This window comes from Podarcis bocagei (assembly GCF_964188305.1).
Source record: "Podarcis bocagei genome assembly, chromosome: 11".
Taxonomy (NCBI): Eukaryota; Metazoa; Chordata; class Lepidosauria; order Squamata; family Lacertidae; genus Podarcis; species Podarcis bocagei.
The window spans coordinates 36,739,129-36,754,964 of record NC_138136.1 but is presented as its reverse complement, the minus strand read 5'-3'; the positions used below and the strand labels follow the sequence as shown (position 1 = coordinate 36,754,964).

The 15,836-nt window shown below is 47.0% G+C and overlaps 1 protein-coding gene and 1 long non-coding RNA gene across 4 annotated transcripts in view; one reads left to right on the top strand and one right to left on the bottom strand.

Moving 5' to 3' along the window:
• The window catches only part of OTP (orthopedia homeobox), a 20,973-nt gene extending 6,405 nt beyond the window's left edge, over positions 1–14,568 (top strand). Inside the window, exons 1-3 of one of the 2 annotated variants that reach the window (XM_081213117.1) lie at positions 4,932–5,138; positions 5,828–6,258; positions 13,844–14,568. In XM_081213117.1, the coding sequence (XP_081069243.1) occupies positions 5,102–5,138; positions 5,828–6,258; positions 13,844–14,374 (999 nt within the window). In that variant the 5' untranslated portion in view covers positions 4,932–5,101 and the 3' untranslated portion in view covers positions 14,375–14,568. Of the gene's footprint in view, positions 1–4,931; positions 5,139–5,827; positions 6,259–13,843 lie in introns of those variants that run through there. The other variant, XM_081213116.1, reaches the window with a different exon arrangement.
• The window catches only part of LOC308597386, a 33,476-nt gene extending 18,806 nt beyond the window's left edge, over positions 1–14,670 (bottom strand). For both annotated transcript variants that reach the window (XR_014012913.1, XR_014012914.1), the window contains exon 1: positions 14,564–14,670. This is a non-coding gene — a long non-coding RNA (uncharacterized lncRNA). The remainder of the gene's footprint in view (positions 1–14,563) is intronic.
• Positions 14,671–15,836: the final 1,166 nt, after the last annotated feature.

Genomic DNA, 15,836 nt, shown 5'->3' with positions numbered 1-15,836 from the left:
TGGGAGCTACATCTCGTTCTCCCACCAGCCGCGTTTTCAGGAAGGGGCTTGCTTGGCGCAACTCTAACCCAGACGTGGCTTCGGCTTGGAGACGCTTCTCCCGCTCGGCCCCCGCCCCCGCCTGCTCTCCTCCATTTCCCTCCGTTTCTTAATCAAGCCCCGGGTTTGATTTGCCGGCGGCTGACCCAGGCCAGGCGAGAGAGGTAGTCCGCGAGATCCTAAGAAGTCACTTGATTTGTTTTCTGCAAGCAAATGGAGCCGAGGCGCGCGCACCCCCCTTCCCAAAAGTGGGCTTGTAATTTGCAAGGAATTAAAATTGATTCTTTTCATCAGGCAAAGAAAATAGGAAAATGTGAGATCGTTAATTATGGAGGGAGACGCTTTCTCATTAGAGGCAGCGATGTTACCATTCAGCATTTAAATAGCGGCAGTGTGAATAATAATTATCATAACGTGTCATATTTCAGCCCTGAAAAGACACACTTGCTCCCCCAACCCCCGAAAACACGCGCGCGCACCAAATTGCATCCTCCAAAATTAAAGAAAACAAAACCGTCGGCTAAAAGGAGGGAAATACGCCCCCTAAATTCTAAACGAATTTATTTTGAAGGGGAACTTCTTTCCACCCTAAGGATGCAGAGCAAGGCAAGGAACTCCTGTGTGGGAAAGAACTTCCGCTGACCAGCCTGTTTTTGAACAGAAGTGATAACCAGCTATAAAGGGGGGGGGGGGACGACAAGAAAGGCAAAGGAGGGGGGCAGCTTCTGTTAAGTGCGCAAAGCAATTAGGAAGCCAGGCAGAGTCGCTTCCTGGGTGTCTGCCGCTGTGCCAACGGCGCCTCGAAGATGCAAATAAACAAGTGGAACCCCCCCCAGCCCGTGCCCCCCTTATTTGAGTCCTTTGGAAATCAGTGGTGGGATCGAGGCCTTAAGGGGGCAAAGACAATAACCCCAGATCTGGGTCAAAATGGTGCGTGTGTGTGAAACCCATCCTCTTTCTGTTGCGGCCGCGTCTGAGGAGCCCCTGAAGGTGGCACTTCCAGAGTCCCCTCCCCAACCCTCCTCTTCCTCCAGGCCGCAGTTGACGGCGGCGCCTCTCTATCTGCGATGTCTATTTCTGTTTCCCCACCCCTGCCGACCCCCAAAGCGGCCCTCGGCCTCCCCTCTCCGCCTCCAGCTGTGTCTGGACATGCCCCCTCCCTCTCCACGGCTTGGCCGACTGGAAGCAGCGGCGGCAGCAGGCGGCGCGCAGGGGGAGAGGAGGAGGAGGAGGAGGAGGAGGAGGACACCCCAAAGCGGGGATGATTTCCCGGCGCCCAGCCCTTTGGCAGGGGCACTCTTGTACAAAATTCAATCTCTCTTTTTTATGAGGAGTAAACCGCCTAAATAAATTTTATTAGGGGCAAGCAATATGTTCCCTGGTCGTTCCCTTTGTTCCAGTCCTACGTGTGTGTAACAATCTAAAACCTATTTATGGAGGGAAAATCGCCGGATCCGTCATAGAAAATCCTTTTACTTGGCTCTGAAGTGATTTTCTGAAGAACACTCTTGTCATGGTGGAGATTTTGGGGGCCATTGTGCTAAGCCGTGCCTTGTTAGGGACTTCACTTTGCCTGATCAGGTGGGAAATACCTTCCATTATCCAAGGAATGGGCCTGACTGGCACTTTTCTGGCTTGCTGGGGGGGGGGGGTGAGGAAGTAGAGAAGAGGGAGGGAGGTGGGCGGTGGGGGAGGGGGGGAAAGATGACGAGGGGCTGGGAGATCTTTGTAAATACATCTCCGGCTCAGCCCAGGTGGAATCCAATTCTCCTCCAATACTCTTGGATCCAAGAGGCGGAGAAGATGAAACGTGTGTGTGTGGGCGCGCGTGTTTTACATAGAGAAAAATCAAGAATATTTTCACTCTGACAAGCGTCTAGTCCCGGTTTCCCCCTCCCCTCCTCCTCCTCCCTCCCGATTTCCATTCTTTTCTTCCCTTTTCTCCCTCTCACAGCCTCCTTCTCTCTCCCCTCCTCCCCTCCCATGAAGCCCCCCGCAAGCCCATCGCGCTTTGAAGCCTCGGAAGGAATGATTTAGTTTGTTTATCCTGCTATAAAAATCAAGAGCAATAGAAAAGTCATAAAAGGGAGCGCGCCATCCATCACGCCGCAGCCTTGTTTTCCCGCGGCTCCTAAGCGAGATGGATAAGCCGCGGGTCCCAGCCCCTTGTTAAGAGCGATGATGGGGCTGCCCATTAACTATTACGCCCTTTATTTATCGACTTGAAAGGCGCACGCCGAGCCAGCCGAGCTCAGGATTTGGTGGAAGTTGGCAGATTTTTTTGGGGGGGGGGAACTGAGGGGCAGAGAGATATGGAGCACCCCCACTTCCCAAAAAGGCAAGGAAGGGAAGCCACCCTTGGAAATGTGCTAGGCCACTAGAAACAGGACGAGGCGAGGCAGGAGGGCACTGCGGGGTGTGTGGGTGTGTCTGGGATCAGCTGGGAATAGTCTTGGGGAGAGAGAGAGCGAGAAAGAGAGGGAGAGAATTGGGCAAAACTATTCCGGCTCGTGAGATGCGCTGTCCAAAAGGTGGAGTGTGTGCCGCCCAGCAAGACTGAGACTCCCGGGGATTAGCTGCCCAAAGTGGCCACCTGCCCTTTCCACTAGGCAGGCAGGCAGGCAGGGGGTAAGGGGGAGCGAGCCAAGACCATCGGCTGCCCCTTCCACAACCCTCCTGCAGGCTTACTCCCGCTCCCCTTGTAAAGTGGGCATCGCGGGGAGCTTGGTCTGCTTCTTTTGTCTTTTCCGGCTGGTGATGGTTAGCTACTTTGGGGGGATTGGAGCAGCAGGGCCTTCTCTCTCCCCCCCCCCCGCGCGCCCACCCCCTTGCTCTCGGGCTGGGCTTGCTGCTTCCAAGTCTTCCAAACAGGGCCGAGAGGCGGGCAGCCCTTCACGCTCTCCAGCCTGACAGCGACCCCTTGAATGGGATCATCGACGGGCTCGCCAGGCGCTCAACTGCCCCACAGCTCGCTCGGCCGCCTCCTTTGTCTCCCCTTTTCAGTGCCAGCCCGAAACCCACCACCCCTGCATTGCCAGCAGGAAAGGAAAAGCGGGGAGGGGGTTAAGGAACCCCAAACACAAAGGCCGAGCAATGTTTTGTGGGTGTCCGTCGGGCGGCGAAGCAGCAGCAGCAGCACCAACAATAATCAAAAAAGCCATTCGCCCGGTTATTACTGAGCAGAGAGAATCTCCCAGGTGAATTCCCCACCCCCACCCATCTTCGCTTGCTCGTGTGTGTCTGTGTGTGTGTGTGTGTGTGTGTGTGTGTGTGTGTGAGCTTTATTTGCACTACATGAATAATCTTAATTGCATCACTCTCGAATTAAAAATCAATGTTAATCAAGCTGGAAGAAGGAAATATCAGTTTTCATTGTGCCTGGCCTAGATGGCAATTCCAGCCCCCCCCCTCCTTTGGAGAATGGGGCGGGGAGAGAGAGAGAGAAAAAAAAGAATCAAATAACTTTAAAAGGCCATTCTGTTCTGCTACAAATACAATTGAAACGGATTGTTTAGGAGCGGATCAGAAACGGTACAGAATTTTGCACTTAATTTCCTCCGTTATCATTTACAATAAGAACCTCTTGCCTTGACAGCCAAGTCTAAACAGTAGTAAATTAGTACAAATTTATACTGATTTTACTCTAATAATCGTAATAAAAGCTTATAGATTTGGCACTAATTACATAAATGCCTAATGATCTTGAAAATTACTCTGGTTAGAAATATATTACTAATCTAAACTTTGTTGTTGGCTGGCTTTGAAAAATCAGAACATTAGAAATGGTTCGCTTCCCTTGTGCAAAGCACTTGAAATTGTTGGGATAGTTTAACATATTCAAGAGGAAAATAATGTTTTGTTTTGTTTCTTTTTGTAAAAAAAAACCATTCAGCTTTATTTACTGTCTTAAACTGAGTTTGGAGACAAGCTGAACTTAGAAACTTTCTCACACGCCCAGGTGAATGAAGGAGGCGCCTGGAGGCGTCGCCTTCTCCTTAAACCAAGACAACTGCTGGAATTATTCCTGTTTTATACAAATATGTAATTCAGCGGATTGAGATCCTTGTGGGGATTTGGGGGGCGGGCGGGGAGGAGGAGGGATGAGGAGGAAAGACTACTGCAAAGATCCAGGTTACTACAGACGTTTCATTAGGGTCACACTCAGCTTTCCTCTCTGCTGCGTTTTCCAACCATCCCACATTAGTGGATGCACTTAAGTTTATACCTCACATTAGAAATTCTTAAATAAAGCCATCCAACACAATTTATCCCCAGAACAGATGCACCCCCGCCACTCCACAGCTGTGCAGTATCTCTGTGTCCTTTTTCCTCGCTCTTTCCCTCCCGCAAACCCCAAAGCGACGGAAAAAGAACAGCAACAACACACCACAACGAAGACATTAAAAAGTGCCTGTGTGTGTAAGACGGTGGTGGCGATGGGGGAAAGGAACAGCACAACATACCAGCCTTTCACTTCTGTCCCCCCCCCCCCCAGCAACCTATATTCCTCTTTTTATTGGGTTGGCTTTGTCAGTCATTTTCAACTAATTTGATCAGGAGGTCACTTTTGTTAAAAAAAGAAAGAAAGAAAAAATAAGAGGGGGGCGGAGGAGGCTGCCTCTCCGGCAATTCATCAGCGCGGGGCGGGAGAGAAGGCGAATGGCGACGGGGGCTTTAAAAGCCCAGCCCGCGCGGCTCGGCGGCGCTGCTGCTGCTGCTGCTGCGGCTGGTGGTGCTGAGGCTGCGGGCGGGTGGAGCGGGGACTCTTTGGGTGCTGACATTTGCAGGCTGCCCTCCTGATTGGTCCCTTCGCTGAGCTGCTCACGGGTTCACTGAAGTGTTAAGCACCTCCCCGTCTCTCTAAAGGACATTATAATGCAAGAGACCCCCTTTTTAACCACACACCGAATTTTCTTTCATTTAGGCGATCTATATATAAATATATATCTATAAGCTTGAGAGAGAGAGAGAGATCCGGTGCAACTTTTTTTTCCCATAAAAAAACCCACCACCAACCGCTAAAATTTGGGGGGGTACAGCTTTCGCCCTGGAGCGGTGCGCGATGCTCTCTCACGCCGACCTCCTGGACGCCCGGCTCGGTGAGTTGCCCCCCAAAGCCTCTCTTCCCCCCCTCTTTCCTCCCTCTCCCTCGCCCCCAGCAGCACCTGCAGCCAAGGAAGAAGCCCCGGGCAGGAAATGGACAATTTGTGCCTGATTTTACCTTAATGCGACTAATTTCTTTAAAAGTAATTGTACTGTATTAAAGTTTGATTTGATTTAACGCCATCTTAAAAACAACAACAAACCACCTATGGAATATGTAGATCCAAAAGCAGCAGTAGCGGAACTGGGGGGCCATTTCGTTTTAGGTTGTGGCCCCTCTCCCTCTCCTTTGTCTTCTTCCTGTTTTGTTTTTTATTTTCTTTAAGTCTCTCTTTTTTGGTCTTTTGAAATAATCCTGCATGTGTGTATCTAGCGTGCCTACCCTTAAGAAATAAATTGAGGCGCCCTTGGCTTTGGACAGGTGGATGCTCGGGAGCCTCTCCCGGCGAAGGCGCAAGGCGGCCCCCTCGGGCGAGGAGAGGGTGTCCGGGGGCGACTGTCCAAGCGGGATGGCTCCCAAGTTCTTGGGGGGTGGAAGGAGGCTGGGTGGGCCGGCCCGGTTCCTCCCCGTCGGGGGCCGGGTTGGCCTAGGGCGCTGGTGGACACCGTCCGGGCCCGCCGGCCGGGGGTGGACCGTGGTGTGCGCCTGGCTGAATCGCGGCGGGCCGCTGCTTTGCCTCCGCAGGGATGAAAGACGCCGCCGAGCTGCTGGGCCACCGGGAGGCGGTGAAGTGCCGCTTGGGCGTCGGAGGCTCGGAACCCGGAGGCCACCCGGGCGACCTGGCTGCCAGCGCGGACTCGGTGGAAGGCTCCACGCTGCTGCCCGGCGACGACATCTCCGCCGTGGGCTCCACGCCCGGCGCGCTCTCGGTCGGGGCCAAGGACCCGGACAAGCAGCAGGGTCAGCCCGGTGGAGGCGGCGGCGGCGGAGGCGGCCAGAACCCCGGCCAGGCCGGCCAGCAGCAGGGCCAGCAGAAGCAGAAGCGGCACCGGACGCGCTTCACGCCCGCGCAGCTCAACGAGCTGGAGAGGAGCTTCGCCAAGACGCACTACCCGGACATCTTCATGCGCGAGGAGCTGGCCCTGCGCATCGGCCTCACCGAGTCCCGGGTCCAGGTAGGCGCTCGCCGTCTGTCCATCCACCGAGCGGCCAAGCCACACACCTTCCTCCACTCTCCGACCCTCCATCGCCCACCCCGTCCAGGGACAGGCCAGGGGGCGCCCCCGTCACCAGACCCCAAAGGAGGGTGGCGGGACTTAAACGTTACTACTCCGCGCTGCTTAATTAGGGTCATTGAGCTCCCCTGATTAGGGACCGAGGGCTAGCTAATCAAATTCCTCACGGAAAGGATTTTCAATCACGCAAGGGGGGCGGGAGTTCGAACTTGTGGTTTTCGTTTTCTTTTAAAGTTGTCTCAAAAGTGAGAAAGGGCTGCTGTTGTTTCTCCAGTCTAGAGACGCGAATGCAGCAATTTCATAAAACGGCACCAACTAAAAGCAATGCTTTCGATGGCCCAAAGCGAAGCCTTCCCATTAAAAGAATAAAATAAAATAAATATCCTGCCCTCCGCTCCATCACAGCACTGAACAGCACAGACGCTGCGTTACAAAACTTAGTTTATTTGAAGCGGCCTGGGAATTTCGCTGCTGTACATTCAGTGAACGCTACAACGCTTCGAGATCGATTTCTAAGGCAACAGACTGGCACTCCGATCCCAAACACATTGCTCGATTTCACTACCAAGGAAGGCGTTTGAGGCAGCAGTGTAAGAAATATTTTCAAAGAGCCTTAAAAACCCAAGGCAGAGAAAGCCTTTGCTAGAAGTTTTAATTTTAATTTTATTAGCGTTTTATGTTAGGGAGTATTAGCAAAAACAACTCTCTGTTTATAAACAAACGCATTGGACGCATTACAGAAAAGATGAAATAATTTAAGAGAAGTATAACAAATCTCTTTTTTTGTGGTGAGGTAATATTCAATTTCAGCACACATTTGTCCCACTCTTTAAGAAAACAAATCATTTTTGTGTTATCTTCCTGCTTCGCATACTGGGAGGTTTGAATTTATTTCAGTCCGATTAGTTAAAATGACTCTGCGCTGTCCTCAGTCCTGAACTTTCCCTTTCCTTGGTTCTTTCTATTTTGATTATTCTGTTTGAAATCGCTGATATCGAAAAGGAAAAATGTATTCTTTAAAAAAATCTTAAAGTGGAATCAAATTTATCTGGAGGCATTTGCATTTTAGATTTTTTAAAAGGCACTAATTAAATGCTGCTGACTCCAATACCATCATTTTAGTTTGATATCATTAACAGGTTTATGAGGAACTTAATTACAGGGAAATCAATGAGATTTCTCTCTGTATAGAGAGAATAGATGTGTATGTACTTCGTGAGTTGAAAGCCTCTCTAATTAATTTAGCCAGAACTAAAGAACGCCAAGCAGATAAATGCAGAGGAAATCTAGAAACAACACTTTTAAATCCCAAGGAGGACTTCTGTGTTTGCGTTCAACAGAGTTTCTGTCACCATATACCTACCTATAAAAAGTGCATTAATATTATCTATTAGATTAGAAAACACTATAATGGGGAGTCTTCCAGAAAAATTGTTACGCATGCCCAAACCAAACCAATTTAAAAACCAAACCAGTGCTAAAACCCGAAAGCTACCGCAATTCTTCTCTGAATTTATATATATTAGATAAGTTATACAGATTTATTCAACCCGTGTAGAACGTTAATTAGTTTAAATTTAAAATGAAATCTGGTTCCAAATAAAATATAATTGAACAACTTGGAAGGAATAAAGGAAAAGAGCAGGAAGCCTATTAAACTCCACTGGGTTTCTCCAAAGGTTAATAAGCAATTTCATTATCAGGAATGTGATGAACGAAACAAAATGCATAATATAGAATGGAAATAGCGATTATTCACCCGCTTCCTCTCCCCAGTGGTGGAAATCCGTAGAACTAAATGATATTGGGATCCTGGCCCTACAACGATTTACAGATAGTAAACGAAATTACGGAGAATGAACAGATGCATACGATCTTATTTTGGGTTAATTAATTAATACAGAATAATTACCTCGCTTCATTTACAATTGCTAACGCAAAATAAAACTCCCCACTTCAACATAAACAAGTGCTTTTCAAAGACCCCAGTCGCGATTAAAACAGTGATAAGGATTGTTATTCCATTTTAAATCATATTGTTTCTTGCCTTTCCTTCGAAGGTAAGCGTGCGTCAGATGGCGACCCGAGGTCGCTTACAGCCTGAAACTATCCATATTTTTACCCCCGTGGTTTTCCAGCCTTACTTGTAAGTAAGTCGCGTTCACCTCAGTAGGACTCACCTCCAAGTGAAATGGGGGGGGGGGAGCATTTTAATGACCTCAGCATAATCCTACACGCTGCTAATAGCTACGGGCGGCTGAATAGAAACAATTTAATCGAGTGGCAATTTAAATATTCTTTACAATAATGTTCTGCAGTTTAAAAAGTAATCAAATCAACATAACCTTCTTAATTAACACTTCAGAATGATTAACATTGTGTAAGCTTGTGCAAAAATAAATTATGGGAAATGTATTTACTTCCCAGTTCATTGTATTCTTGCTACTTGACCAAATGGAAATGAAAGAGTAATGGATGGGTTTATGATCTCGTTTACACAGCCTTTGCGGCGCGTAGGGGGCTCCACATTGATCCGGGAATGCTCCACACGCCCGCCTTTCGAGCTGCTCTCTATGCACCATTATATGCAAGAATAAATTATATTTTTTCTCACTTTCCTGTCTTCTACATTTTAAAAACCTACCCCTGCTTTGTCGAAAAGGCCTATCCCACGCCTAAGCTACCACTTTGCGCTCTCTCTCTCTCTCTCTCCCCCCCCCCCGCCTCTTTCCAGACCGGGTGTAATAAAACCATTCTTTTTATAGCATGCCATTATTAGAAACCAATTTCAGAATTATTTATAACCTGGAATGGCTTATTAAGCAGCAATGCGAGAATCATGCAAATGACAGCGATCCAATGCAATATAATAAGCATAATCATTAGTCTCTCGCGCTGATTAATTAACTTTCAATATTTTATTTACATAAAAAGCAAATCAGTGAAATAACTTCTGCACAGCCAGGCTTGCCTTTCAATATTTTACACCAACCTAAAAATAATGTGCTGAGACTCCATTGACCGTGTCCCCCCGCGCTGGCCGTGTCACCTGCCACATCTTAATAGGGGACAAGCTGAGAGTATTTTCTAGTTTTCTAATGGAATGAGAAATTGCATTTTCTTCCTCTCCCAGTAACTATTAAAGCGTAATGAATTCGGCCTAGAGTTCACGGCTGGCTGATCGAAATGAACCTGAAATCTGAGCTTTAATGCAGCTCCCCAGATTTCCTACCAAATCTTCGCATTAATCATCCGCTGGATTCCAATGAGATCTTCATAAAGCTTTGTGAGAGGAGGGGGTTGGGGTGGGGAGAGAAAGGAAAGTAATATCCTCTCCCCTTTTTTCTTCCCCATTTATAGCTGGGGAATTAAACGGGCTATATATTTCCAAATACATTTACAGTATGTCTATATTACTGTAGCAGCAGGTATCATGAAAGTAGAGTTTGAAATTGCAAACTCCATTAGACCCTCAGTGTTGTATTAATAATGTTGGGCGGTGGGGAAGCAGAGGGGGAGTCGCTGCGTTTTCTGATCGCAGCCGAAGTTGCCCAAATGCCTGTGGCTAATATATTTCCAGCTCCGAGTTGTCATGTGCGCCTTTTCAAAACCTCCCTCCGGTTCTCTCTCCCTTTTAATCTGTCATGCACCGGTTTCCAAGTGGATACGTTCACATTTTCAAAAGCATATGCGCCGTCGCTCTGAAGTGAGGCGATGACGACCTGATGGAGATTCTTTTACAACCCCAGTAAACCATGACACATAAAAAGATTTTGTGGCCACCATTTAACTATTAACCCTAAAACATAATTGAACACGACTTTTCTTCGTCTCTCTCCCTCTCATCTTTTTCTTCCTGCCTTCCTTCCTATTATTATTCCTATAACATTTAAGTCCTTAACAGCTGTTCCTTCTTGCTAATGGCCAATCGCCTTTCCCTGTATAAACTGAAGGGTTTGAAAGAATGCGGCGGTGCTCCGGAGCCTCTCAAATCCGTAGAAGGCTTGTAGACTGTCCCTAAAGCGGAGTAGGCACAAGAGCTCGGAGCGGCCCCATTCCAGAGTGGCGTGGCAACCCAGTACGCCCACCGCCCGCAAATAAGACAAGGATCTTTGTTACTAAAGCGCACACGGACGGTTCTTAAAACAAAAGGTTGGAGTGGGACAATAAATACTTGTAACAATAAATTGTTACGGAAATTCCTGGTTCCAAGACTGGAGTTTGCGTCCCTTATTAAAAAAGCAAAGCAACCAAGTGGGGTGTACACTATGTACCCAGATTTGACTCTGGGTAGGGCCCAGCCCAAATACGCATCTCCATTCTGCCCCCCTTTTGCGCTGCAAAAGTTCCTGCCCTTTCACGAATCTTTTTTACGCATCAACTTGTGGCGGCGGCAGCGCTGTGGCCGGGGTAAAACAGAGCAGGGTAAGACAGTGCAAAGAGAGAAAGGGGTCGAGGCAGAAGAAGGCAATAAAGAACAGGTCAGATATACGCGGGGAGAGAGCTGGAGAGAACCACCAAGCTAAAGAATATTCCCACAGAGAAATAAATGAATACCAGGCCAAGTCACTTATTAAGAACCAGTAATATTTACAATATACAGTACATGCAAAATTGTGCATATTCGCGTGACATATACGTTCATGTAATTAACTCGACTGCAGTAAAACCAAAAATACCAACATTGTCTCACGATAGTTGTGCCGCGCGATCCTAAACATGTTTACTCGAAAGTAAGCCTCGCTGAGTTCAATGGAGGTATTCTAAGGCTAGAAGGGGAATGTGCGCCATTCAGTTCAGTGGGGGGGGGGGGTACATCAGAGGAAACCTGCATAGGATCGCGGTACCCGCCTCAGTTTGCTTTTCTATCCAGCCAAGTCCCGCTTGCTCATATTCAAAAGTCTACTTATAGTGCAATACTAAGGATGTTTTTCAGAAGTTGAGTCCCACTAATTTCTGAAAGTCTGATACCAGGTCAAGTATGCTTAGCGTTCGAGTCTTGTTTATTTATGCTTAGTATTTAGACACTTGGGAAAGGCCTAATTTTTTTAAAAAGCCGAGTTGAATGGCTCAGTAGAAAATGAAAAGCTGCTGACACAGACGAGTTCAACGTTTGGTGGAGCTGACAGAAGCTCGGTTGATTAACTAAGGCATCAGAATGAATATCTAAAGCAAAATGCTCCACAATTATTGCAATGGCAGCTCACTTGAAGTAATGATTTAATGTATCTTTGTTGCATCTCCTTAATGAGGTACTTGAGCTTCACCACAAGTCAACTGCAAAACAAAAACTTTAAAATATATATTTAAAGCTCAGCTTCTCAGTAAGCAGCAATCTTTTCCAAGTAGTCACTAATCTGGCTTTGTTTCCAATTACATTATATAAATTATTTCTTTTGGGGAAAAGTCCCCCTTATGTCTTATTTACATTTACAATATGAATATTCCTCATGCCTTGAAGTAGGAAGAAAAACATATGAAAACACCAATTATTTCACTGGGAAGTATGGCATATTCAGTGCTTTCAACTTCTGGTACTCAGGTTGTAGGAATAACTCCTATTGGAAACCACTGCTAAGCACTAACATAAAAATAAAAATGTGTATGGGACCCCTACACATCTATCTGCAATGTATATTCAGAGTGTTCCACATATCTGTAACAAAACACACTTATTTGTTTGATCCCAGTAGAGAGATCAATACACAGCTTTCTCCTGTTCATCCATATTCCCTTGCTGATCTAGGCTCACATATGCAACAGATGCTATGTGTATGGATCCTTTGGCTGGATGCTTTAGGGCAGCAACAGTGGTTGCATGTGTGATTCCCAGCCATTGGTACCAAATGCAGGGTTCTCAATAACCAGCATAGATAAAATATGGATGCCAATTGTAGATGAGTATGCATCTTCCATATTGTCTGTTGATGTATTCAAATCAGGATACAAAATATACACATATCTAGCCACACACACACACACACACATGCATATGGGTAGCTAAAAATGTACTTCTATATGCAAAAGTCCTTGTAAAGACGGGGAAAGAATGCAGTCCGTATTCCAATTTATATATTTGTTCTAAGCATATGGAACTAATGCAAATAAGGGGTGGATACTTTTAAAACTATTACAAGAAGCACAATCTTCTGGTGCATTAAATGAACATGCCTACAGATGCATCTCTTGCTCATAAATATTTTATAGCTTATATTAACGTACTTATCTTGATTATATTTCTTGGGTATCCTTCATAAGATATCCCATTAGATTATTTAAAAGTGTTGTAGATTTAGTGAACTCAAGTGGTTAGAGAAGAACTTTTCTACAATCTCAGTCAGAAACCAATTTAACCTAAACTTAAGTTAAATCACTGAAACTAAAGAGCCCACATGGCTTGTGAATTCAGCTACTACTGAACACCTAGTTCAAATGTGAGGAATGGAACTTGTGTGTAAGTCTGAAGGTAAATGTGCATATTTGAGAAAAAACACAATGACACCGTTCTCTAAATGTTTTCTTTGAAATATTTCACCAATGATTTTGGTGCAAATCTCAAGAGTGCTTAGGATGAGGTACTAGAAGAACCACGAAAGTCATGTCATTCACATTGTCTTAAACACAAGTTTTGCACAACTTGTTTATGCATCAGGGTATTAATTAGATTGCTAGCTCCAGAAATAAGAGGTACGATTGTAGCTTTATTTTTTTCTTTTGTGCCTGTGGTCACATAGTAGGCCTCCCAAACTAGATATGAGTCTAGATGCTTAAGAAAAATTATTATAAAATCTAAACATTACTACAAAAATAGTAACAGCAGTAGCAAACTCACAATAGTAAAATAACAGATTACTGGTACCAGAGTAACAACTTTATTTTCTACTGTTTTTCCTGGGTTCTATCAGGGAAAACGGCAGGGTATAAATAAATATATAATAATACTATTTCAAAGGGCTAAAATCTAAGGATTGTAAATACAGTATGCCAGCTCTTTTATTTTATCCCTCAAGCTATCTGTGTCCAGAGTGGGGCAATGTTCCGCCTCCTCCTCCTCCATCACCACCACCTTTAAAAGAGTATTCTCCCTTTTGTCCCCAATGGAAATAGAACAGTTGCCCTTATTTTCTCCCTTCATTATTATGCTCCCTTATTTGTCAATGGAACATTAGGGGTCGGTTTCGGAGGAACCGTGGCGAGGCTGAAGGAAACAGGGCAGCGAAAGTCCTTTGCGTTAGGAGCAATGATAAAATACCAGTGCGTAAAAACCCATATTTTAGCCGGACAGCAGGACAGGCACGATACATCTGTATCCACACACAGACGCCTTCTTCCCCCCTCCTGACAACTCCATCTTCGCCTTTAGGGCCTCCAGCCAGAGGCGTGGGCCCTCAGAGAGGCGGGTGGCGGAGGGACGCGGGGCCTGTTCAAGCGCTTTGCCCGGAGAGCCACTCTAACCGGCCTCTCTTTTCTCTGTCCTTCCCCCCACTTGTCCTTTCCTTCCCCGCCGGCGACGACGGGCGGCCAGGTGTGGTTCCAGAACCGGCGGGCCAAGTGGAAGAAGCGCAAGAAGACGACCAACGTGTTCCGCGCCCCCGGCACGCTGCTTCCCACGCCGGGCCTGCCCCAGTTCCCCTCCGCCGCCGCTGCCGCCGCCGCCGCCATGGGCGACAGCCTCTGCTCTTTCCACGCCAACGACACGCGCTGGGCCGCGGCAGGCATGCCGGGCGTGTCGCAGCTGCCCCTGCCGCCGGCGCTGGGCCGGCAGCAGGCCATGGCGCAGTCGCTGTCGCAGTGCAGCCTGGCGGCGGGGCCCCCGCCCAACTCCATGGGCTTGTCCAACAGCCTGGCGGGCTCCAACGGCGCCGGCCTGCAGTCGCACCTCTACCAGCCCGCCTTCCCCGGGATGGTCCCCGCCTCCCTGCCCGGCCCCAGCAACGTGACGGGCTCGCCGCAGCTCTGCAGCTCCCCGGACAGCAGCGACGTGTGGCGGGGAACCAGCATCGCCTCCCTCCGCCGAAAGGCGCTAGAGCACACAGTCTCCATGAGCTTCACCTAATGGCGTCTCCTTCCCGCCTTCCCAGCCAGCCAGCAGCCTGCCCCCAGCCGCGCCTCCCGCTTTCCCGCCCTTTTTGCTTCTTCTAATTCCTCCTCCTCTTCTTCTTCACCTCAGCCCTGCCCTCACTCCCCACTCCCGCCATTTTTTTGTACTTAAAAGAGGGAGGGGGAAACACAACAAAACACTTACCAGGGAGTCGACTCAGGATCAGAAGTGAGTGGACTGGTTTGCGGGCAGAGTTTAAACGTGGTCGTCCAAATAACACGACCCAGGCAAGCGCACGCACACATAAAAACATACAGACAAGGAACACGCTCACCCCAACCGCCGCCTACTGTGCTCCAAGGGCGGAAACACAATCGACGTGTGTCTTAATAAGGATTTGAGAGATACTCAACCTGACAAAAGGACTCGTTGGCTCTCCTCCTTTAATTTACCCCCACCGAGTTCCAAGCCCCGCACAGCCAAATTCAGATCCAGGCATCTGTTGGGCTTTTATTTTTTTATACAAAACACCAAAACAAAAACCCACCTCATGTAGAAAGACAGTATACAATGTGTGCATGTGCGTGTACAAATAAAGATGAAAGTTGGTTGCAGGGGTTTTCTTAACGGGCAAGTTTGGCCTTCGGGTGGCTGCGAGGCAAGAATAGTGGTCAGGATGTGAAGCGTGAAGGGGAAATTGAACCGATTTTGATAAAAGCATTTTTAAGCGAATTTTTTGGGTGGCGGGGGAGGGATTCAAACGATTTTTAAAAAAGAACCCACTCCAAACACTTCCTATTACTCTTTTTTCTTTTTGTGGGCGTTTTGATTTCTTTGTTTCGGTTATTGCTGTCCCTCCAGTTTCTCTTGTTGCCCTCCCTCTCCGAGCAGCAGGCTGATAGATAGATGCCTGGCGCACGTGGACTTGAGACATCTCCAACCTGGCAAAGACTTTGTACAGATAAAACAATCAGCTATTTTTTTCTCCCTTTCTGCATGTGCTGGTCCAATCCCAGAGAACAGAAGCTATTTCGAAGAATGAACAAACAATGTGAAATAGGATGTTTTGTGTAGATAAAGCATTCTTGTTACATACTGGTCGATTTGTGATATGTTAAAAGAAAAAAGAAAAGAAAAGAAAACTTACTGTCTGTGCTTATTTATTATGGAATTTTGGGTTTCTTAATAAATGTTTGAGGCTACTATAAAGCATATGATTTGACTTTTGCCAACAAGTTTATATATCAAGTTAATGTAAATGGATAAATAAAATCATTTTCAATATGTGATAATGAGAACGATGGTGTGGCTTGAGATAAGAGGTGTTTTAAACGAGAGAAGAAATAAGATACTTGCTACCTTATTTTTAAATTTAGGATCCAGCGAGGTAGGGGGGGGAGGGTTGTCATACATTTGGAAATAGTTTGCTTGCTTGAACTTTGCGATGAAGCACTTCATTTATTACAATTTGGATACT